Here is a 25,821-nt window from a genome sequence, read left to right on the forward strand (position 1 = left end):
ACTGAACCAACAGTTACTTTCATCAGTCTTGGTTTACTCTCATTTGGTTTACCCAATCTTATAAATGATTTAATTTCAACTTCATCACTCTGAACAGTGTGCAATATATCTTTCAATGAAATTTCATCATCTCTTTTCTTATTATCAGTACTATTATCTGGTTCTGGGACATTATGTATTATTAAATTGCATTTTCTTTCTTCTCTGTCCCTAAACGACTCAAAGGCTCTTTCTACTCTTTTGTCAATTTTCATATCCATGCTGGATTCAACAACTTTCAATTTTGTATCAAGTTCTTCAAAAAGTACCCTTTGTCTCTCAATGTGTAACCCTAACTCATTTAGTTTTGGTAATACGCGGACACATCCATCACAGTTAAATGGCAAATTAGGGGTGGACTCAGTTTTCAGTAACTCATATAATTTTGCTGAAACATGGCTACACTCTATGCAGAACCAATATCGGCATATATTACAGTTCATACATTTTTGGTTTTTCTTAAATGTTTCTTCACATTGGGCACAAGATTTGTTGTTAATTGAGGTCGGCATGGTGCCTGTCTTTGGAGTTGCTGTTTTACTCATTATGTTTTTTCTGAATGAAATGTTAGTTAAAAAGATATGTCAATGTTGTGTTTAAGCTTTCATGGCGAAAATGTTAATTTGGTCACCAAATTTATGCAGGATTGATGCAGATTTTTCAAAAAAAAATTAGGGGCACAAAAAAGAACCCTTCTGTTGTCTTCGCCGGAACCGGAAGAGCTATACAGAAGTTTCCGTCTGTCATATGTCCATTGTCCTTGACTTTGCTTTCATGATTCAGCAACTGCTTGAAAAAATAAATTTCTTTTGTCATATGAATATGTCACCTATTTTGAGTGATAGGATATATATATTTGGTAGTTGGGTTCCTTATATGATTAGGAGAGGTGCATGTCAGACAGTCAAGTTCTGTCTGAATTTGACCTCATTTTCATAGCGCATTGGTCAATGTTAAATTCTTGTGTTTTGTTCTGTTTTTCAATTACTTTAAGCAATGGGGTCAACTATATTTGGTGCATGAAATGATTGTACTTGGGGGTATATATCAGTCTGGCAAGTTTCAACTGACCTGAATCTTATTGCATGGTTCATTAGTTAATTCTAAGAAATAGGTGAACTTGATATGGTGTATAGAATAAAAAAATAAGTGTACATGTCTGTCTGTTTTACATGATTTATTCTTTCTTGACCTCATTATCGGGGATCTTTAAAAAAGTCAAGTTTATGTGATTCTTGCAGTAAAACCTTTTAATGTATGACTTTCAACATAAATCAATGGTCAGAAGAGCAGGCAAGACATTTAAGTGTGTGCTTTTTTGTTAAAACTCCTCATTCCTACAAGACAATAGACAAACATAAAATAAAGAACGCACCACAGCATCTTTATGGCTTAATTTAGTTCACAGGGTTCAACAGGCCAGTTTAAAAGAGCGAACAAATACAAGGATCTATATGAGATTTAAATATATATACATGCACATGGAGTACCAGTTTTATCATGGGGAACAACCAGTTATGGTCAGGAACCTGTTGTTCAGTGGTTGTTGTTTGTTGATGTGGATCATAAGTGTTTCTATTTGCTCATCTTTTATATAGATTAGAGTCATCATTAAACCCTTGGTTTTCCCGTTTGAATGGTATTACACTACTCACTTTTTTGGCCCTTTAAAGCTTGCTGTTCTGTGTGAGCCAAGGCTCTGTGTTGAAGACCATATTTGACCTATTATGGTTTACTTTTACAAATTGTGACTTGGATGGCAAGTTGTCTCCTTGGCACTCATACCAAATTATTATTCGTTGGATACCAATTTTCGATTTTGTGGGTAAAGGTGAACTTCAAAATTAAAGGTTCAACGAATAACAAATTTTCTAGAAGCCTGTATGCAGACTTGGGCAAAACCTTGAAATTAAATATCCATGGACATGATAGTTGTTGTCCTTAATCCACAAAAAATGGTACTCAAGAATATAAATGAATCCTCATCTTTTATTGAACATTTTCTAAATGGTCGAGTGGTGAGAATGAACGATTTAGAAATACCAAAAATGAGTTGTTCACTTTATTGTAAATAAAATCTTCTTGAATACACTAATATATAAAACCAATAACAAAAGTATCACAACTTTATAACAAAATTAAATCTGATGACAAAAAATCAGGTTAAGAATTTACATAATACAGGTACATATATATATATATATATATCATGAAGAATAAGCATTGAAAAAATATCACAAGTCAAGATAGGAAAATATTTCTTTGTAGAATTGTTGTAAATCATTTTTTACAATTTAATTAGAAGTATTATACGTAAACGAAATGAGATGCAGGTAAAATCAATCAGACAGCAACCCACACACAATAATAAACCCAAACAACATTTGCTTTATTTCTCTTAGAAAAAATGCAACAACTTCAAGGTTACTTAAATGATAAAAAAATAATTATAGAGTTTTAAAAACTGCTTTAACCAATTCAATTAATAATGAAAAATGATTGTGCTCTTAATTAGACATTTTACAACAATAATATACACATTTACTACCTACCAATATTGCAACCACTGGGTCAAAGCCAATGCTGGTGGATGTTAACTCCCCGAGGGTTAACCAACCCAGTAGTCAGTACTTAACTGTCAACAGGAATTATCATTGATATGGTTGTTGTTATACATTGACTGATTATAAAACTTTATATAATTTTCAAAATACTAAGGTCTTTCTACCTTAGGAATAGATTATCTTAGATATAATTGGCAATTTTGTTAGGGATTTGGGTCTTAAATGCTCTCTAATTTCATACTTTATTTGTCCCTTTTCACTTTTTTTACTCAAGCTTGACAACTGGGTATGTTGTACAAAATTGTAGTCCTAGTATCTATGATGAGTTTGTTGTATATAAATAGCATAATTATAATTGTTTGGATTCTCTTTTTTTGTGAATTTTATATAGGTATATCTGAACCATGAATTCCAGAATCAAACAGGAAACAAAACACCTGAAGTCTTGCATGTAGAATTTATCGAATTGGTAAACCAAGTATTAAAAAAGATGTCCTGATTCAATGCAAATTAGTAGCCAAGAAATAATTGAATAGACAGTTAGTATTTATTACAGGAAGTTTCCTATAACACAAAAATGACATTGAAGAAACCAGACTTTAAAAAGTTACCCGAAAGGTCAAGTGTAATGAGAGTAGAAATTTATTATAATTGCTGGCTAGTGAAGATGTACAAAAAATAGTTTCTATAAAAATTAGTCATTATTTATCATGTTTATCACTGGAAAAATAGTCATGATGATGACTAAAGTACAAAACCTGATTAAAATAAATAAACATGCTATTAAAAAAACTGTGCAGCACAACCACTTAAAAAGTAAAATATTGTAAGAAAAAAGTATTTTAAATCTGCAAGCTCAAGATATCACCCTTTTTAATAAATGCACTTGGGTTCATTAACATAAAGCTCCAGAATCTGATATTCTCAGAAATGCACAAGATCTTTTATCATATGCATACACATGTTATTAACTTTGGCATCAAGCCCCCTGCCTTTCTCATGCATAATTAAGCTCTTTCACTTAACATGAGTACTCACAAACATTGAATATAGAAATATGATATAAATTATTTACAAAACACAGATCTTGTTAAAGTATATTATTTTTTGGATTGAGAATATACAATACAAAAATGTGGTACAATCTGCAAACAAATCAATTACGGAAAAAACCCATCTAAAACAATAACATAATACACATGTACAATTCATTAAAAAATCCTTCTAAATCTAAAATTTTTAAAAGTACCACAAATAACAATGTAGCTTCAGAACAGTAGAACAATTAAATAAGTTACATTATTCTCCCCCAACTTAGTAAAAAAAATGGAGATAAATAATTTTTACACAATACATCTGGTGGTCAGTTGTTGATCTAAGATTTGTTTCTATAGTAAAATATCATTATGATTGAGATTTTGTAAATTTCAAGAGCTAAGAAAACATGTGAATTAAGTTTGCATTACACGTTTCAAAACAACAAGACCTTCTGTGCTTATAAAAATGTGCTTGCATTCATAACATGTACATGTACAACAACATTTATGATTCATTAACATTAAGTAGTCCTTATTTCAGGTACAACATTAAAGCAAGTGATAAAATATATAGTACATTTTGTATAGAGACAAGAACAGGAAGAACTATAAATACAATGCCCAGTCATTTAAATATCAAATAGAATCTCCATATTTTGGTAGTGGTGCAGAAATATCATGATAATTAGGCGGAGCTGTCATTATTATTGGTCCATCTTCAGTTCCTATTTCTGCCATCATAATTGACTCATAAGCTGGCGGTGGATCAGGTCGTGTACAGGTATTCAGCTGATCATTGGAAGGGGTGTGGATCACTAAAAAGATGAAAATATTAGTACCAAAATATAACCAGATGCTCCGCAGGGCGTAGCTTTATACGACCGCAGAGGTTGAACCCTGAACGGTTGGGGCAAGTATGGACATAACATTCAAGCTGGATTCAGCTCTAAATTTGGATTGTGATTAAATAGTTGACACAGCATAGGTTTCTGACACAGAATGAATGTGTTCTAATGAAATTAAAATTTTTGTTTTCTCTTAGAGCAATTCACTATGCTGTTGAATATTATTCCTCTCAAAAGAATGTTTGAAGAAATTTTCTTTTTATCTATGAAATTTTAAATGAGAAAATTGAACCCAATTTTTTTAATCACATCCCCCTTTCCCTTATTCCAAAACTAATCTCAATTAAAATTTCTAATGGAGTTTGCAACAATTACTACTCATTTAAATACATCATAAAATATTAAGATGTAAAAAAACTGCTTGTTATCACTGAATGGTAAAGATTATTTTAATTTATCAGTTGGTAGTAAAAAGTGAATATTGTATATTGTATATATAACAAAGATTTAAGTTGATTCTGGACAAAGAAAGATAACTCCAAATAAAAAAAATTCTTACAATTAGATATTTCTTGCTTACTATTCTGGACAAAGAAAGATAACTCTAATTAAAAACAAAATTGCTATTTCAAAATATTTTGCAATAAGATATTTCTTGCCATTGCGCAATACTGTGCAATTGAAAAGACTTGCTATTGCACAAAACTTAATATAATAATTTTAGATCCTGATTTGGACCAACTTGAAAACTGGGCCCATAATAAAAAATCTAAGTACATGTTTGGATTCAGCATATCAAAGAACCCCAAGATTTCAAATTTTGTTAAAATCAAACTAAGTTTAATTTTGGACTCTTTGGACTTTAATGTAGACCAATTTGAAAACAAGACCAAAAATCAGGAATCTACATACACAGTTAGATTTGGCATATCAAAGAACCCCATTTATTCAATTTTTGATGAAATCAAACAAAGTTAAATTTTGGACCCCGATTTGGACCAACTTGAAAACTGGGCCGATAATCAAGAATCTAAGTACATTTTTAGATTCAGCATATCAAAGAACCCAACCGATTAATTTTTTGTCAAAATCAAACGAAGTTTAATTTTGGACCCTTTGGACCTTAATGTAGACCAATTTGAAAACGGGACCAAAAGTTAAAAATCTACATACACAGTTAGATTCGGCATATCAAAGAACCCCAATTATTCAATTTTGATGAAATCAAACAAAGTTTAATTTTGGACATTTGGGCCCCTTATTCCTAAACTGTTGGGACCAAAACTCCCAAAATCATTACCAACCTTCCTTTTATGGTCATAAACCTTGTGTTTAAATTTCATAGATTTCTATTTACTTATACTAAAGTTATGGTGCGAAAACCAAGAAAAATGCTTATTTGGGTCCCTTTTTGGCCCTAATTCCTAAACTGTTGGGACCTAAACTCCCAAAATCAATACCAACCTTCCTTTTGTGGTCATAAACATTGTGTGCAAATTTCATTATTTTCTATTTACTTAAACTAAAGTTATTGTGCGAAAACCAAGAATAATGCTTATTTGGGCCCTTTTTTGGCCCCTAATTCCTACACTGTTGAAACCAAAACTCCCAAAATCAATCCCAACCTTTCTTTTGTGGTCATAAACCTTGTGTCAAAATTTCATAGATTTCTATTAACTTAAACTAAAGTTATAGTGTGAAAACCAAGAAAATGCTTATTTGGGCCCTTTTTGGCCCCTAATTCCTAAAATGTTTGGACCAAAACTACCAAAATCAATACCAACCTTCCTTTTGTGGTCATAAACCTTGTTATAAAATTTTATAGATTTATATTCACTTTTACTAAAGTTAGAGTGCGAAAACTAAAAGTATTCGGACGACGACGACGACGACGCCAACGTGATAGCAATATACGACGAAATTTTTTCAAAATTTGCGGTCGTATAAAAACAATTCTATTCTAGTAAATGAATTAATCTACAAAGTGAGAGCACTTTCCATTTTCATCAGCTAAGAGACGACTAGCCCTTTTTGTATTCAAGTTTTGAGGCGTTATGTAAACAATAGGCAACGTAAAACAATAGGTAACATTAGTTACTTAGTAAATGTACAGTGGCTAATACTTCACACCTTTAGCCACTTTGTTGCTTGAGATACACATATTTCATTTAAGTTACAATCTATTTACAGGTCAGAAATTAGTAAAAATTGGAGGTCATACAGTCTTTTGGTTTTCAGTGGATAATTGAATATCTGTATATTTACCTGAACAAGTCTGCATACACTGCTGAGGTGGCCGTCTTGGACGTCCTCTAGATATTCTCCACTTTCTTGAGATAAATAATTTTCCCAATATTATAGCAGTGACTAGTATAATAAGACCACATACTGAAATGACAAAGTTGGATAAGGTTACAAATTTTGTTACAGAACAGACTCATCGTTTGTTCTTGTTTACTATTGTCATGTTTTAATTGTGTGGACATTTATGATAAACACTTTAAAATTTTACGGTCAGTTTTTTTTTTATGTATTGTTTGTCCTTGAGTCTTCTAAGCCATGAGAGGTAAAGATCGGAAACCTTTTGATAAAAGCTCCTCATTCATTGATATTGCATCTTACATGTAAGTCAAGATCAGATATCAAGGTTATGCCATAAAAATTTGTATGTTTGAATATGCTCTAAAACCTAATGGTAATAAAAAAAAAACTGCAATTCAGCAATTTTGAATTCATGCATACATTAATGCGATTTTTAAATAATTCAAAACAAATTAAGATTAATCATTGTGAATTCAGGAAAAAAAATTACACTTGTTAATAGCTTTTTTCAATTGATACCAAGTTTCCATCCATGTCATTTGAAATTAAGCGCTGTTCATGGTCTCTTGATCAATTGTTCTCTATCAAATTAGTTTACATTTAGTTTTTCCTTTTTTTTTTTACTTAACCTTATATATAATTACCCTTAATTAAGTCTTCACAATTTTTATAATAGAATCTTACCTATTATGCCCAATACACATAACATGATAGTTATTGCAAATCTTACAGTAGAATCTTACTTATGCCTATTACACATAACATAATAGTTATTGCAAATCTTACAGTAGAATCTTACTTATGCCTATTACACATAACATAATAGTTATGGCATATCTTACAGTAGAATCTTACCAATGCCCATTACACATAACATAAAAGTTATGGCATATCTTACAGTAGAATCTTACCTAGGTCCATTACACATAACATAATAGTTTTGGCATATCTTACAGTAGAATCTTACCTATGCCCATTACAAATAACATGATAGTTATGGCATATCTTACAGTAGAATCTTACATATGCCCATTACACATAACATAATAGTTATGGCATATCTTACAGTAGAATCTTACCTATGCCCATTAAACATAGCATAAAAGTTATGGCATATCTTACAGTAGAATCTTTCTTAACTATGCCCATTACACATAACATAATAGTTATGGCATATCTTACAGTAGAATCTTACCTATGCCCATTACACATAACATGATAGTTATTGCATATCTTACAGTAGATTCTTACCTATGCCCATTTATACACATAACATAAAAGTTATGGCATATCTTACAGTAGAATCTTACCTGTGCCCATTACACATAACATAATAGTTATGGCATATCTTACAGTAGATTCTTACCTATGCCCATTACACATAACATGATAGTTATTGCAAATCTTACAGTAGAATCTTACCTATGCCCATTACACATAACATAATAGTTATGGCAAATCTTACAGTAGAATCTTACCTATGCCCATTACACATAACATAATAGTTATGGCAAATCTTACAGTAGAATCTTACCTATGCCCATTACACATAACATAATAGTTATGGCAAATCTTACAGTAGAATCTTACCTATGCCCATTACACATAACATAATAGTTATGGCATATCCAGATTTGACAGCATCACCAATAAACACACCTCCAATTACTAACATTATTAAACCAAACAAAGCAGCACATGAGAAACCAATCACCATTTGTCGAACCAATTTGGGTCCATCATGACCTTCAAGTTTGTCAACTTCATCATTAAGATAACGTTCTCTGTACGGTCTATGTGATGGTCTCACAGTCACTGGTGAGAATGAACCATCTCCTGCCATTTTTGTATTTAAAGTATTTTCTGATCAACTCATCACCTGAAAATGGAAAATAAATAAAATGACGGAATATATTTGAAGCAGTGGTAATGTTACTTACCAGCTTTCCTTTTCAGGACTATTTTTTTTGCACTTATAATAGTATAATGTTCCATTATTTCTACTGAAGACCTGTTTTTAGACTAGGTTCACGTTTTGACTAAAGACTATTCTTTTGACAGTTTTTTTTTTTTTATGAAATAAGTACTTTAGAAGTGGGATGAACTATTTTGAGAGTTATATATACATTTCTTCGAGTTCTGAATTTATATTTGTACATCAATAATCAGTTGTAACTCATCACATTTGCATACCATTCAATTTGGATTTAAACAATTTCTAGTATTGCCACAATTGTCTAGAATTTAGTAATGCTTTGTAGTTCAAATAGCTGACGTGTTTTGCAAGACTGACACCTGTATGCAAATTTGTTTACGCTGTAACGTACATTTGTAAAATCACACAGGTTTCCATAAACTTTGACATTATAATTCAAGACATTTGACATCACAATTAAAAGTGAGTGTTGCTTGACGTCAAAAAGGTGATTCAGAGTAGATCTAAGGTCATTCGGTGGCAAAATACAGCTCAATACCAAAAGTGTTAATACATGTACGTGTATTACTGTTGAACCTAACAATATCTTTTTTGTTTTCACATGTAAAATTCCAGGTGATCTGTCTTTATTATCGTTCAAGAGAAACCTGGCTGCCTTATGCTGTACCTGCTCAACTTTTAACCTGAGTGATGTGTTGCTTTTTTGTACAGATTCCAGACAGGGGAAGAGTGTTCACATATTTACATGTAGCATGACATCAAAGTACAAATAGAAAATTACAACAAAGTTGATCTTTAATTTAAAAACTTGAAAAGCTGGTCGAAATTAACACTTTACTGTGCATCCCTTGATGCAGTGATGATTTAAAATTATTTATCTGTTAGCTCATACATCATATTAAACTGGCATAAGGCATATTAATTTTTGGTCATAACTATTTTTAAAGGACAGTGAAAGCAGAGACAAGTTGCTTTATTTAGTTTTCATGGTTTATTACTTTTTTGAAATGCACCATTAAAATGTTTATTTTTTGGGTATTTTTTTTATTGGCCTACTTGGTTTTATAAGTCATGACTTCTGTTTACATTTTCCCGGAAATGAAAATAAATACGACAAGGTTGAAAATATACTTGAAACTTAATGTATTATTAGGCATATGTTAAACGTTTCAAAAACCATAATATTAGTTTATTCGGAGTTTTCTAGATTTTATATCTCTTTAAATAGTACACTCAAGAGACTTTTATATTACGTCAACTGACAAGTGATTCTTATTCATTACTTCTTGGTGAAAACAGCGTAGAACGCAATATAACATTATTTGAAAGGAAATAATGTCATTGAATACAGCACATGCACATGGAGGCGTTTTAATATATGCTGGCGAACGGTAAATTGACTTACAGTAAACAAGAATGGAATTACAATCATATGTTTTTATGAAATTCAGAAAACAATTTATTTTATTCTACCAATACCAAAGATAAAGGGGCAATTATAATCATTAGTCAAAGAAAAAAAAACATTTTACAATATGGGTTGGTGGTTTAGTGCTTTAAACAGATGGATACAGTGCTGACTTGGGGCGTTGGAAATTATTAAATCATATACATGAGAGTTTGATTTCAACCTCCCAATCCCATACAAATCTCTGGTACGCATAGCAAAGTTAAAATTAGAAATTTATGATTAATTTTGGGGGCTTTGGAACTGTAGAAGTTGTCCAGACTTTTACCAGGAGATCAGATATCTCTACGCATGCTACTGTTTGTCTGTTCCCCAAAAATCCTGTTGAACACAACAGCAACAACAATTTTTATTTGTCAATCAAGACACCCCGAGGAGCAGTACAATTACAGTTCAAATTAAAGTGTACAAATATTTGTGGTAACTTTTTCATTGAAATTACAATACATGACAATAAAACTAAAACTATATTATATAAGAGAAGGGAGACAACAAACAGTCTATATTCTCAAAGACAATGAGTGAGTGAACACAATCAGTACTGTTTTATAATTAAAAGAACAGCTGTGGGCTACTCATTTATTAATACTTAATTTTACTCTTCTTGTCTTTATTAAACTATATATCTATTAATTAACTACTCCTAGTGATTTTTTCAAAAACTGGTATAAAATTTCATGCAGCTATTAAAATAATTGTCAATATTCATGATATTTCATAACTAATTTTATTCTACAGTATTATTAAATTGACAGTTTGAATTAAATAATCCTGACTTTCAAGTTCATAACAAATTGTACATATTACTATGAGAACAAATATTCCAGATCCCGTGGAATCATAAGCAAAAATCGTTTAATCCTTTTAACAAATACATGTATCTAAACCTACCAAAAACAATGAAAAAAGGAGATAAAATTGAGAATGGAAATAGGGAATGTGTCAAAGAGACAACAACCCAACCATAGAAAAAAACAACAGCAGAAAGTCACCAACAGGTCTTCAATGTAGCGAGAAATTCCCACACCCAGAGGCGTCCTTCAGCTGGCTCCTAAACAAATATATACTAGTTGAGTGATAATGAACGCCATACTTATTTCCAAATTGTACACAAGAAACTAAAATTAAAATAATACAAGACTAACAAAGGCCAGAAGCTCCTGACTCGGGACAGGCTCAAAAATGCGGCGGGGTTAAACATGTTTGTGAGATCTCAACCCTCCCCCTATACCTCTAGCCAATGTAGAAAAGTAAACTCATAACAATACGCACATTAAAATTCAGTTCAAGAGAAGTCCGAGTCTGATGTCAGAAGATGTAACCAAAGAAAATAAACAAAATGACAATAATACATAAATAACAACAGACTACTAGCAGTTAACTGACTTGCCAGCTCCAGACTTCATTAAACTGATTGAAAGATTATGATTTCATCATATGAACATCAGGCACAATTCTTCCCGTTAGGGGTTTAGTATCATACCATCATAACATATATGAGAAGAACATAACCCGTGTCATACCAACAACTGGTTTTTGATTAAATATGTTTAGTTCCGATGCAAAGACCCTATACACCATGTAAGTATATCAATATTAACGCCAAAATATGCAATCTTAAATGAACTGACAACAGTATCGTAACTATATCCCTTCTTAATAAGTCTATTCAAAGGTTTTGTTTGTTTCTGAGATGAATACTGACACCTTTGTGCTTTATAAAGAATATTTCCATAAAAAATTGGATGTGAAATACCTGAACGTATTAGAAGTCTGCATGTTGAGCTATATTTACGAATGATGTCCTTATACCGATGATAAAATTAAGTAAATGTTTTGACTAGTTTGTGATATCAAAAACCCTGGTGTAATAATTTTTCAGTAATACATAAATTTCTCTTGTTAAAATCGTTAGAGAATACTTAAAAAGGGTGTAAATAAGATTAAAAGAAACAAGTAATTTTACCAATAATTTTACATAAAACTTCTGATTAAGTAATAAATTATTACATACATTGCAGGATTTTACTATATTGTGATGGAGTGGAGATGGGATTTGATGGGGTCAAATTACCACATTTTAAAGGCAACAAAAAAGGAACAGTTTATTTAACCACTCACAGAGTAAGTATAACATTTTAAATAAGGCTGAAGAGTCATTTTAAAAGTGCCTTAGTGGTAGAGTGTACTATCATTATCAATTTATCACCCATCATAAAAGGATTTTATCTTTTTCTGTTTAGTAATCCAAATAAACACTATTTATAGCCAATAATGCAATTTCCAAAAGGATAATATTATGGTAAGGAGTTTCTCAGCAGAACTTGTAGAGTCTTGATAATATAAGTTATATGGTTCGCTACTGACCCCCTACAGATCCATAGAGGATTTTTTCACCCTCTATGGATCTGAATTATCGCACGCTGGACTTTTTCTGCTGCATTTTGTTAAAAAATAAACAATGAAACAGAATAACATTAATAGATGACATCACTTTAACGCATCATGAACCCCCTATGAAATTTACTACCCCCCCCTACGGTCTCATAGGGGGTCACCAAGCAACAGCTTTAAACCAATCATAACATGATGATTTACACGTGGTGTTATAATACCACTTGTGTCCATTTTATCTTTTCCTTATCTTCTGGACTTGAACTACACACTGAATTAACTGATAACAATAAGGTTTTTATAGTCTAGCTATCTGGACTATGTGTTTTATTTATTTTTTGTCATACATATTTTTTTTTCTGGTTTGATATTTCCTGTTATTCTTTTACAGTATTATTATATCGGTAAATAACTTATATTATATTCAAAAATACTACTAAAGGCCATTTAAAGATTCTAAAGTTTTAGGTTTGTTTCTTTATGACTTCAGGTAATATTTAACAACAACAGTTTATCAGACATGTTGAAATCCTTCAGTATACCATTTATGTGTATGCGGGAAGTGGAGCTAGAACAACCTATATTTGGGGCCAATTATATAAAAGGCAAAGTAAATGCAGAACAGGGAGGTAGGTATCAATGTCAAGTACACTTCAAAGGTTAAAAGGTTTCATTAATGCATTTTAAGAATATAAAAAAGGAATGGAAAGGTAACCTTTTCTTGTTAAACGTTATACAAAAGCTCTGATTTAAAGTTTCTAATGAGATTTTTTAGAGATGTTGTTATGATCCCAGAAGCAAACATTTTTGGTAAATGTCAAACTTTTCCAAAATTTGATAACATGTCACAAAGTTAATTTGTATTTTTGTATGTGTCAGTTTCTATTCTATAAACCATAAATCAAATTGAATGTGACCATACTTGCTTGAAATTAAAAAAAAACCAACAATATAACATTTTTAAAATTATTTGTATTCTCTAGGTAATTGGGAAGGTCAAGCAAAGATAAAGTTATGGTTTAACAATGGAGGTGCAATAGAATTTGGACAAGCTATGTTGAAAGCTGGACAATTAGGTAAGATAAAAAAGGAGATACCTTTTTTCATGCCTAAGAGTTGGGACAACCTGTATAGAGAACAATTTGTGTGGAGTTATGTTTGTCAAAGGGAGATAAATGGGTAAAATGCTGCTGATTTAGTCAACTTTTGAGGAGGCTGGGAGCATTAGTTCAAAGTGCAGGACAGCACTTTTCTGTATGTCAACATGGTTAAAGGGAGATAAATAGGTATTAAGTTGCTGAGTTAGGTAAATTTTTGTGAAACCTGCGACCAATATTTCCAAGTACAGGACAGGATAGTTCTGTTTGTCAAAGATAGATAAATGTGTGTTAATCTTGTCAATAAAAGATTTGAATCTGAAAAGAAAAAAAGCAATACTTTTTCTTCATCAAATAGTTATGAGAAACAAACAAGTTGCTTAAGTGGTTTCATTAGATTACATGGTTTAGCCAAAGTCTGCATATTCATTAAAAAAAATGTATTTCATTTTAAATTCATGGTTCCTTTGTACACATGAAAGCTATAAAAATTGGTATCCAACGAACAATAATGAATCCATAATATATCTATAAATATCTTTAAATCTCTGGTGGAAAGTTGTCTCATTGGTAGTCAATCTACATTATTTTACTTTATATAACTATGAAATGTAACAATTTCTTTTCAGCATCAAGGAATAGAGTACAACAACCTCCACCATATATGCCACCCCAGGGCAATTTTTACCAAGCCCCACCCCCATCATATTCACCTCCACAGAATGGATATTATGATTGGGTGCCCTACCAGACATTCCCAACAGCTCCACCACGTAAGTATTTGTATTCTTTAGCTCTCTCTTCACCATAACAGAAAGATTAACTCTATTGAATGCTGTACCATTTATTTTCTATAGCTTAAAATGAAGTAGATACTATGCTGTCTTATTTTTCCTGCTTCATGACCTAATTATTTGGAATAAGTCATCATATATTCTTACTATGATCTGATACTTTGATGATCAATAAGTCATCATATATTCTTACTATGATCTGATACTGTGATGATCAATAAGTCATCATAGATTCTTACTACGATCTGATACTGGGATGATCAATAAGTCATCATAGATTCTTACTATGATCTGATACTGGGATGATCAATAAGTCATCATAGATTCTTACTATGATCTGATACTGTGATGATCAGTAAGTCATCATAGATTCTTACTATGATCTGATACTTTGATGATCAATAAGTCATCATAGATTCTTACTATGATCTGATACTGGGATGATCAATAAGTCATCATAGATTCTTACTACGATCTGATACTTTGATGATCAATAAGTCATCATATATTCTTACTATGATCTGATACTTTGATGATCAATAAGTCATCATAGATTCTTACTACGATCTGATACTTTGATGATCAATAAGTCATCATAGATTCTTACTATGATCTGATACTTTGATGATCAATAAGTCATCATAGATTCTTACTATGATCTGATACTGTGATGATCAATAAGTCATCATAGATTCTTACTATGATCTGATACTTTGATGATCAATAAGTCATCATAGATTCTTACTACGATCTGATACTGGGATGATCAATAAGTCATCATAGATTCTTACTACGATCTGATACTTTGATGATCAATAAGTCATCATATATTCTTACTATGATCTGATACTGTGATGATCAATAAGTCATCATAGATTCTTACTATGATCTGATACTTTGATGATCAATAAGTCATCATATATTCTTACTATGATCTGATACTGGGATGATCAATAAGTCATCATAGATTCTTACTATGATCTGATACTTTGATGATCAATAAGTCATCATAGATTCTTACTATGATCTGATACTTTGATGATCAATAAGTCATCATATATTCTTACTATGATCTGATACTGGGATGATCAATAAGTCATCATAGATTCTTACTATGATCTGATACTGGGATGATCAATAAGTCATCATATATTCTTACTACGATCTGATACTTTGATGATCAATAAGTCATCATAGATTCTTACTATGATCTGATACTGTGATGATCAATAAGTCATCATAGATTCTTACTATGATCTGATACTGTGATGATCAATAAGTCATCATAGATTCTTACTATGATCTGATACTTTGATGATCAATAAGTCATCATAGATTCTTACTATGATCTGATACTGGGATGATCAATAAGTCATCATAGATTCTTACTACGATCTGATACTGGGATGATCAATAAGTCATCATAGATTCTTACTATGATCTGATACTTTGATGATCAATAAGTCATCATAGATTCTTACTACGATCTGATACTTTGATGATCAATAAGTCATCATAGATTCTTACTACGATCTGATACTGGGATGATCAATAAGTCATCATAGATTCTTACTATGATCTGATACTGTGATGATCAGTAAGTCATCATAGATTCTTACTATGATCTGATACTGTGATGATCAATAAGTCATCATAGATTCTTACTACGATCTGATACTTTGATGATCAATAAGTCATCATAGATTCTTACTACGATCTGATACTGTGATGATCAATAAGTCATCATAGATTCTTACTACGATCTGATACTGTGATGATCAATAAGTCATCATAGATTCTTACTATGATCTGATACTGGGATGATCAATAAGTCATCATAGATTCTTACTACGATCTGATACTGGGATGATCAATAAGTCATCATAGATTCTTACTATGATCTGATACTTTGATGATCAATAAGTCATCATAGATTCTTACTATGATCTGATACTGTAATGATCAATAAGTCATCATAGATTCTTACTATGATCTGATACTTTGATGATCAATAAGTCATCATAGATTCTTACTATGATCTGATACTGGGATGATCAATAAGTCATCATAGATTCTTACTACGATCTGATACTTTGATGATCAATAAGTCATCATATATTCTTACTTTGATCTGATACTGTGATGATCAATAAGTCATCATAGATTCTTACTATGATCTGATACTTTGATGATCAATAACTCATCATATATTCTTACTATGATCTGATACTGGGATGATCAATAAGTCATCATAGATTCTTACTATGATCTGATACTTTGATGATCAATAAGTCATCATATATTCTTACTATGATCTGATACTGGGATGATCAATAAGTCATCATAGATTCTTACTATGATCTGATACTTTGATGATCAATAAGTCATCATAGATTCTTACTATGATCTGATACTTTGATGATCAATAAGTCATCATATATTCTTACTATGATCTGATACTGTGATGATCAATAAGTCATCATAGATTCTTACTATGATCTGATACTGGGATGATCAATAAGTCATCATATATTCTTACTACGATCTGATACTTTGATGATCAATAAGTCATCATAGATTCTTACTATGATCTGATACTGGGATGATCAATAAGTCATCATAGATTCTTACTACGATCTGATACTTTGATGATCAATAAGTCATCATATATTCTTACTATGATCTGATACTTTGATGATCAATAAGTCATCATAGATTCTTACTACGATCTGATACTTTGATGATCAATAAGTCATCATAGATTCTTACTATGATCTGATACTTTGATGATCAATAAGTCATCATAGATTCTTACTATGATCTGATACTGTGATGATCAATAAGTCATCATAGATTCTTACTATGATCTGATACTTTGATGATCAATAAGTCATCATAGATTCTTACTACGATCTGATACTGGGATGATCAATAAGTCATCATAGATTCTTACTATGATCTGATACTTTGATGATCAATAAGTCATCATAGATTCTTACTATGATCTGATACTGTAATGATCAATAAGTCATCATAGATTCTTACTATGATCTGATACTTTGATGATCAATAAGTCATCATAGATTCTTACTACGATCTGATACTGGGATGATCAATAAGTCATCATAGATTCTTACTACGATCTGATACTTTGATGATCAATAAGTCATCATATATTCTTACTTTGATCTGATACTGTGATGATCAATAAGTCATCATAGATTCTTACTATGATCTGATACTTTGATGATCAATAAGTCATCATATATTCTTACTATGATCTGATACTGGGATGATCAATAAGTCATCATAGATTCTTACTATGATCTGATACTTTGATGATCAATAAGTCATCATATATTCTTACTATGATCTGATACTGGGATGATCAATAAGTCATCATAGATTCTTACTATGATCTGATACTTTGATGATCAATAAGTCATCATAGATTCTTACTATGATCTGATACTTTGATGATCAATAAGTCATCATATATTCTTACTATGATCTGATACTGTGATGATCAATAAGTCATCATAGATTCTTACTATGATCTGATACTGGGATGATCAATAAGTCATCATATATTCTTACTACGATCTGATACTTTGATGATCAATAAGTCATCATAGATTCTTACTATGATCTGATACTGGGATGATCAATAAGTCATCATAGATTCTTACTACGATCTGATACTTTGATGATCAATAAGTCATCATATATTCTTACTATGATCTGATACTTTGATGATCAATAAGTCATCATAGATTCTTACTACGATCTGATACTTTGATGATCAATAAGTCATCATAGATTCTTACTATGATCTGATACTTTGATGATCAATAAGTCATCATAGATTCTTACTATGATCTGATACTGTGATGATCAATAAGTCATCATAGATTCTTACTATGATCTGATACTTTGATGATCAATAAGTCATCATAGATTCTTACTACGATCTGATACTGGGATGATCAATAAGTCATCATAGATTCTTACTACGATCTGATACTTTGATGATCAATAAGTCATCATATATTCTTACTATGATCTGATACTGTGATGATCAATAAGTCATCATAGATTCTTACTATGATCTGATACTTTGATGATCAATAAGTCATCATATATTCTTACTATGATCTGATACTGGGATGATCAATAAGTCATCATAGATTCTTACTATGATCTGATACTTTGATGATCAATAAGTCATCATAGATTCTTACTATGATCTGATACTTTGATGATCAATAAGTCATCATATATTCTTACTATGATCTGATACTGTGATGATCAATAAGTCATCATAGATTCTTACTATGATCTGATACTGGGATGATCAATAAGTCATCATATATTCTTACTACGATCTGATACTTTGATGATCAATAAGTCATCATAGATTCTTACTATGATCTGATACTTGGATGATCAATAAGTCATCATAGATTCTTACTATGATCTGATAGTTTGATGATCAATAAGTCATCATAGATTCTTACTACGATCTGATACTTTGATGATCAATAAGTCATCATATATTCTTACTATGATCTGATACTGGGATGATCAATAAGTCATCATAGATTCTTACTACGATCTGATACTGGGATGATCAATAAGTCATCATAGATTCTTACTATGATCTGATACTTTGATGATCAATAAGTCATCATAGATTCTTACTACGATCTGATACTTTGATGATCAATAAGTCATCATAGATTCTTACTACGATCTGATACTGGGATGATCAATAAGTCATCATAGATTCTTACTACGATCTGATACTGTGATGATCAATAAGTCATCATAGATTCTTACTACGATCTGATACTGGGATGATCAATAAGTCATCATAGATTCTTACTATGATCTGATACTGGGATGATCAATAAGTCATCATAGATTCTTACTACGATCTGATACTTTGATGATCAATAAGTCATCATAGATTCTTACTATGATCTGATACTGTGATGATCAATAAGTCATCATAGATTCTTACTATGATCTGATACTTTGATGATCAATAAGTCATCATAGATTCTTACTACGATCTGATACTGGGATGATCAATAAGTCATCATAGATTCTTACTACGATCTGATACTTTGATGATCAATAAGTCATCATATATTCTTACTATGATCTGATACTGTGATGATCAATAAGTCATCATTGATTCTTACTATGATCTGATACTTTGATGATCAATAAGTCATCATATATTCTTACTATGATCTGATACTGGGATGATCAATAAGTCATCATAGATTCTTACTATGATCTGATACTTTGATGATCAATAAGTCATCATAGATTCTTACTATGATCTGATACTTTGATGATCAATAAGTCATCATATATTCTTACTATGATCTGATACTGTGATGATCAATAAGTCATCATAGATTCTTACTATGATCTGATACTGGGATGATCAATAAGTCATCATATATTCTTACTACGATCTGATACTTTGATGATCAATAAGTCATCATAGATTCTTACTATGATCTGATACTGGGATGATCAATAAGTCATCATAGATTCTTACTACGATCTGATACTGGGATGATCAATAAGTCATCATAGATTCTTACTATGATCTGATACTTTGATGATCAATAAGTCATCATAGATTCTTACTACGATCTGATACTTTGATGATCAATAAGTCATCATAGATTCTTACTACGATCTGATACTGGGATGATCAATAAGTCATCATAGATTCTTACTACGATCTGATACTGTGATGATCAATAAGTCATCATAGATTCTTACTATGATCTGATACTGGGATGATCAATAAGTCATCATAGATTCTTACTATGATCTGATACTGTGATGATCAATAAGTCATCATATATTCTTACTATGATCTGATACTGGGATGATCAATAAGTCATCATAGATTCTTACTACGATCTGATACTTTGATGATCAATAAGTCATCATAGATTCTTACTACGATCTGATACTGTGATGATCAATAAGTCATCATAGATTCTTACTATGATCTGATACTGGGATGATCAATAAGTCATCATAGATTCTTACTACGATCTGATACTGGGATGATCAATAAGTCATCATAGATTCTTACTATGATCTGATACTTTGATGATCAATAAGTCATCATAGATTCTTACTACGATCTGATACTTTGATGATCAATAAGTCATCATAGATTCTTACTATGATCTGATACTTTGATGATCAATAAGTCATCATATATTCTTACTATGATCTGATACTTTGATGATCAATAAGTCATCATAGATTCTTACTAAGATCTGATACTGGGATGATCAATAAGTAATCATAGATTCTTACTATGATCTGATACTGGGATGATCAATAAGTCATCATAGATTCTTACTATGATCTGATACTTTGATGATCAATAAGTCATCATAGATTCTTACTATGATCTGATACTTTGATGATCAATAAGTCATCATAGATTCTTACTATGATCTGATACTTTGATGATCAATAAGTCATCATATATTCTTACTACGATCTGATACTTTGATGATCAATAAGTCATCATAGATTCTTACTATGATCTGATACTTTGATGATCAATAAGTCATCATAGATTCTTACTATGATCTGATACTGGGATGATCAATAAGTCATCATAGATTCTTACTATGATCTGATACTTTGATGATCAATAAGTCATCATAGATTCTTACTATGATCTGATACTGTGATGATCAATAAGTCATCATAGATTCTTACTATGATCTGATACTGGGATGATCAATAAGTCATCATATATTCTTACTATGATCTGATACTGTGATGATCAATAAGTCATCATAGATTCTTACTACGATCTGATACTTTGATGATCAATAAGTCATCATATATTCTTACTATGATCTGATACTGTGATGATCAATAAGTCATCATAGATTCTTACTATGATCTGATACTGGGATGATCAATAAGTCATCATATATTCTTACTACGATCTGATACTTTGATGATCAATAAGTCATCATATATTCTTACTATGATCTGATACTGTGATGATCAATAAGTCATCATAGATTCTTACTATGATCTGATACTGGGATGATCAATAAGTCATCATATATTCTTACTACGATCTGATACTTTGATGATCAATAAGTCATCATAGATTCTTACTATGATCTGATACTTTGATGATCAATAAGTCATCATAGATTCTTACTATGATCTGATACTGTGATGATCAATAAGTCATCATAGATTCTTACTATGATCTGATACTGGGATGATCAATAAGTCATCATAGATTCTTACTACGATCTGATACTTTGATGATCAATAAGTCATCATAGATTCTTACTATGATCTGATACTGTGACTGTGACTACAATCATTCAAGATATTAATAAAACATAATGTTTTGTAAAGGCAACAAGACAGCAAATTATTTTCTATGATACAAGCAAATTTGATGTAAAAAATATAGCTCAATCTATATAAATGAATGATGTGACATTGGATAAAACATCAAATTCATTCATATTACTATCTTGAAAAATGATATTTTATTTTAGCGGAGTATGTGTATATGACTGAGGCTCCCCCACCATATCCAGGAGTTGACCCAAGTGCACCACCACCTCAACCATACCAAGCCAACGGATACGGTACAGGTATTTATAATTTATAATTAACCAGTCCAGTGCAATGGTCTAATAATGTTCTGATTATGAGTAACATGATCTACTATAATGTTCTTTTACTATAATGATCAATTTAATCATTGAACTTTGTGAAGTGGATTTGATGTTTATACTCTTATTATAAGTAGCCTGTCAATACTTAAGTTGTAAGTTCCAACATTGCTTGTGCAGGTATGCTTGACTCCAATTCAATTGACTCAGAATGCCAGTTTTCCTGCCAAAAGTTTGTGGTTCTCAGTCTTGGGGTACTTTGGTTTCCACCAATAAAAACTGACTGCCATGATACAGCAAAGTGTGCTGAAAGTGACATTAATCACCAACAATCAGTCGAAATCTTATTATTTCGATATTTTAAAATATTACAATCTGAAATAGTAAACAAACATTTTTTTATATTTTCAGCCACTATGGCCTTCTTCAAACTTTTGTTATCATGGTTATCATGGTTATCATGGGTATCATGGTTATCATTTTCACTTGCATGGTGGAGAAGTTACTTTTCCCAAAGCATAATGATTCATAGATATTGAAATTTTAGATTATTTAGGAAAAGTTATTTGTCTTCCATGTAGTTAAGAAAGATATCAGATGAAACAATGTAGGTCTTCAACAATGAGCAAAATCATTTAAATAATAAGAAAAAACAATGACCTGATTTATGGTAAAGTCTTAAATGAATAACATGGCAGATCATTGGTAGCCTTCAGTTGTTGTCTTCTCTATGGTCGGGTTGTTGTCCCTTTGGCACATTCACCATTTCCATTCTCAATTTTATAAAACAATGATCATCACTGAATTGCAGGATACTGACTTGATACATAGACAATGTGGCAGTGTTAAACATTAATTACAGGATACTGACTTGAAACATAGACAATGTGGCAGTGTTAAACATTTTGTGTGTATATTTAGATTTGTCAATTTTTAAGAATCATTGGACAGTGCCTTTTACTTGAAACTGATTGATATGTATTATCAAATATTTTATATCAAAGGACAGATGTTATTATCTCCCCTGTAATATAAAAAAGAAGATGTTGTATGATTGCCAATGAGACAACTATTCACAAAAGACCAAAATGACAACAAACATTAACAATTATAGGTCACCGTACGGCCTTCAACAATGAGCTAAGCCCATACCACATATAGTCAGCTATAAAAGGCCCTGATAAGACAATGTAAAACAATTCAAGCGGGAAAACTAACGGCCTTATTTATGTAAAAAAACAAAAAAACAAATATGTAACACATAAACAAACGACAACCACTTAATGAAGGGCTCCTGACTTGGGACAGGCACATACATAAATAATGTGGCGGGGTTAAACATGTTAGCGGGATCCCAACTCTCCCCCTAACCTGGGACAGTGGTATAACAGTAAGTCATGTTATTATCTCCCCTGTAAGTCATGTTCACCTGGAATAGGGAGTGTAATTAAAGGCCTTAAATTGCAAGCTATCCTCATCAAATTCTAGCTTAACATGTTAAAACACATACAAATGTACTAATGCATCATACAATTAGCATTTTTTTCCCCTTATATTTACAGATGAGAAAGCTAGAGAGGCTGCTGCCAGTGCATATTATAATCCCAATGCACCACATAATGTCCACATGGTAACACCACCATCATGTCCGCCTTCATATGATGATGCCACCAAGAAATATAATTAATATTTGAAATTTAACATTCTCTTCTTACTACACAATGTATAAGTTTATGTTCTTCATAAATGAAATAAAACAAATGAAATTGAACCATAAAACTCTCAAGGTTTCAAAATGAATTTATAATTTCATTAAATTGAATACTGTGGATTCATTTATACTTTTTTGTTACCAATTTTCATGGATTTCGTGGGTACAGGGGAACTAGGAATTTAAATATTCAACAAACTGCCAATTTTCTGAAGGAATGTATTTAGACTTTGCCAAAACAACAAAATTAAATATCACAAATATGCAAGTTTTACTGAAACCATGAAAATAAATTAATCCACAGTATGATGTATAGATACATTGTAAGAGAAGTGAAAGTTGTTTGTTCATCTAAAATTCATAAAATAAAAATACTGAAGTATTATAGGTGCCGTGGGGGTGGAATGAAGTCCCTATATTTTGTGTTTCCTTTTTTTTCTGTGAAATGCAGTATTCAATAAGATTTATAATTGATGAATGGATAAGCTGATTTTTTTGGGGTTAAATCCAAATTTTTAAACCCCTGAATATTGGAATTGACATACTGTAAGACACAACAACACTTCATTTCATTATTTACTTCATGTTGTTAATTCACCATAAAATATTGTAAGTGTATTTATATAGTATAACTTGTGTAGTCCTCTCCTTGTCTTTCTAAATCTCTGCAACAGAAATTTCATAAATGGGTAGAGAAATATGTGATATCAATATATATATAGTCAATTCTATTGTGATGTGATGGTATCAAACATATTTTAGAGAGGACTTTTCTGTGTTGAATTTATTTGTTGAAATATTAGTCTGGATGCTAGTTTATTTGTTATAGATATACTATTGTTGTTAATGGATGTTATAGTTTTATGTATGTTCCTTTACACACAGCAAATGCCCTTTTCATGCAATTGCTACATTTTGACTGAAAGAGAATGATGATCTTATATTTCTTTTTTTTTCAACTTTAAAACATTTCATGTACATTTAGCTTTGAAATTTATCTCAAAATTGTAGTTACTTAAATATTTTTTTCAATTTTGTACACCAAATATTTAACTTTTCAAACATCATCTTTAAACAGTTATTTTAGAGTGATTTTAATATCGTATTTTCGAACTTTGAAAGCTAAGATTGAGCAAACATAAAAAAGATAAAACAATAACTTATATTGATTTGAAACATTAATTTCTGTAAGCAGGTTTTCTGCTTAGTTTTTTTCCTTTGAACATATAATAATGTTTATGAACACTTTTAATTTATTGACGGATGGAATTTGTTGTTATTTCATTCTGTGTAATGTATCATGAATAATAAAAATATAAAACAAAAGTTTTGGATTTTTGTCTTATCTGTGACGAAAGTTGCATTATGTTAGACGTAGATATTATTATCCAGCAGCTGCCACGTAAACAATTTGTATTTAGCAAAATATTTCAGAAAGTAGATGATCTGAATGCTTCATATCTTGTATGCATAGAACTCAGTTATGTTACCAAGTTTTCATCAATGAGGGAGGCAATACCTTTTAGTGTTAACCTGTTAGGGGCGACATCAAAAGATCGATATAGGATAAAAAACTAAAATCAAATAGTTTGGGGTTGGGGGATTGAAAGTGCTGCAAGTTTTATCAATCCAAAATCGATTATACATATATACATATTGGTCAATCAATTTTTTCCCAAATTAAGTTTAGAGAGGGTGTGTGTGGGGGTCAGTGAAAAAACTATGGGAATTAAGTTTCTAATCCTTCATTGAACTTTTGATATCGTCCCTTATGTCCCTTCTCAAGATGTTGTTAACTGTTATCTGAGATCAATTTAAGCGGTTAACTGTTTTTAACCCACTTTGTAAACTGTTATCAGCATTTTGCATTTTTTATGCGCCGGTCTTTTAGATGGGACATATTATGTATAC

General features: G+C 31.0%; 2 protein-coding genes across 4 annotated transcripts; one reads left to right on the forward strand and one right to left on the reverse strand.

Moving 5' to 3' along the window:
* Positions 1 to 2,087: 2,087 nt before the first annotated feature.
* LOC134725684 (uncharacterized) lies at positions 2,088 to 9,868 on the reverse strand. Of its 3 annotated transcripts, none has more exons than XM_063589702.1 (4): positions 9,800 to 9,868; positions 8,398 to 8,686; positions 6,751 to 6,873; positions 2,088 to 4,455 (listed from the first exon to the last, which is right to left on the reverse strand). In XM_063589702.1, exons 2-4 carry the CDS (start codon positions 8,648 to 8,650, stop codon positions 4,277 to 4,279), a joined length of 555 nt encoding a protein of 184 aa, XP_063445772.1. In that variant the 5' UTR covers positions 8,651 to 8,686; positions 9,800 to 9,868; the 3' UTR covers positions 2,088 to 4,276. The 3 variants fall into 3 exon arrangements, with proteins under 3 accessions (XP_063445772.1, XP_063445771.1, XP_063445773.1); XM_063589701.1 differs by having other exon boundaries at positions 9,742 to 9,835; XM_063589703.1 differs by lacking the exon at positions 9,800 to 9,868 and adding an exon at positions 9,411 to 9,431.
* An 84-nt stretch (positions 9,869 to 9,952) lies between these two features.
* On the forward strand, positions 9,953 to 24,466 carry LOC134725685 (WW domain-binding protein 2-like). Its single transcript, XM_063589704.1, has 7 exons — positions 9,953 to 10,134; positions 12,233 to 12,335; positions 13,096 to 13,234; positions 13,589 to 13,681; positions 14,332 to 14,475; positions 22,080 to 22,178; positions 23,762 to 24,466. Exons 1-7 carry the CDS (start codon positions 10,079 to 10,081, stop codon positions 23,884 to 23,886), a joined length of 759 nt encoding a protein of 252 aa, XP_063445774.1. The 5' UTR covers positions 9,953 to 10,078; the 3' UTR covers positions 23,887 to 24,466.
* The last annotated feature ends 1,355 nt before the right edge of the window (positions 24,467 to 25,821 follow it).

This window comes from Mytilus trossulus, chromosome 7 (assembly GCF_036588685.1).
Source record: "Mytilus trossulus isolate FHL-02 chromosome 7, PNRI_Mtr1.1.1.hap1, whole genome shotgun sequence".
NCBI lineage: Eukaryota > Metazoa > Mollusca > Bivalvia > Mytilida > Mytilidae > Mytilus > Mytilus trossulus.

What these genes read in the sequence shown, in the direction of transcription:
- LOC134725685 (XM_063589704.1), top strand. Translation starts at nt 10,079, where the DNA reads ATGTCATTGAATACAGCACATGCACATGGAGGCGTTTTAATATATGCT. An exon ending in TTTATTTAACCACTCACAGA is followed by an intron (nt 12,336 to 13,095) that starts GTAAGTATAACA and finishes TTATGACTTCAG; the next exon opens with GTAATATTTAACAACAACAG. An exon ending in GTTGAAAGCTGGACAATTAG is followed by an intron (nt 13,682 to 14,331) that starts GTAAGATAAAAA and finishes ATTTCTTTTCAG; the next exon opens with CATCAAGGAATAGAGTACAA.
- LOC134725684 (XM_063589702.1), bottom strand. Translation starts at nt 8,650, where the DNA reads ATGGCAGGAGATGGTTCATTCTCACCAGTGACTGTGAGACCATCACAT. An exon ending in GTTATGTGTAATGGGCATAG is followed by an intron (nt 6,874 to 8,397) that starts GTAAGATTCTAC and finishes TTGTCATTTCAG; the next exon opens with TATGTGGTCTTATTATACTA. An exon ending in GTGTATGCAGACTTGTTCAG is followed by an intron (nt 4,456 to 6,750) that starts GTAAATATACAG and finishes TCATCTTTTTAG; the next exon opens with TGATCCACACCCCTTCCAAT.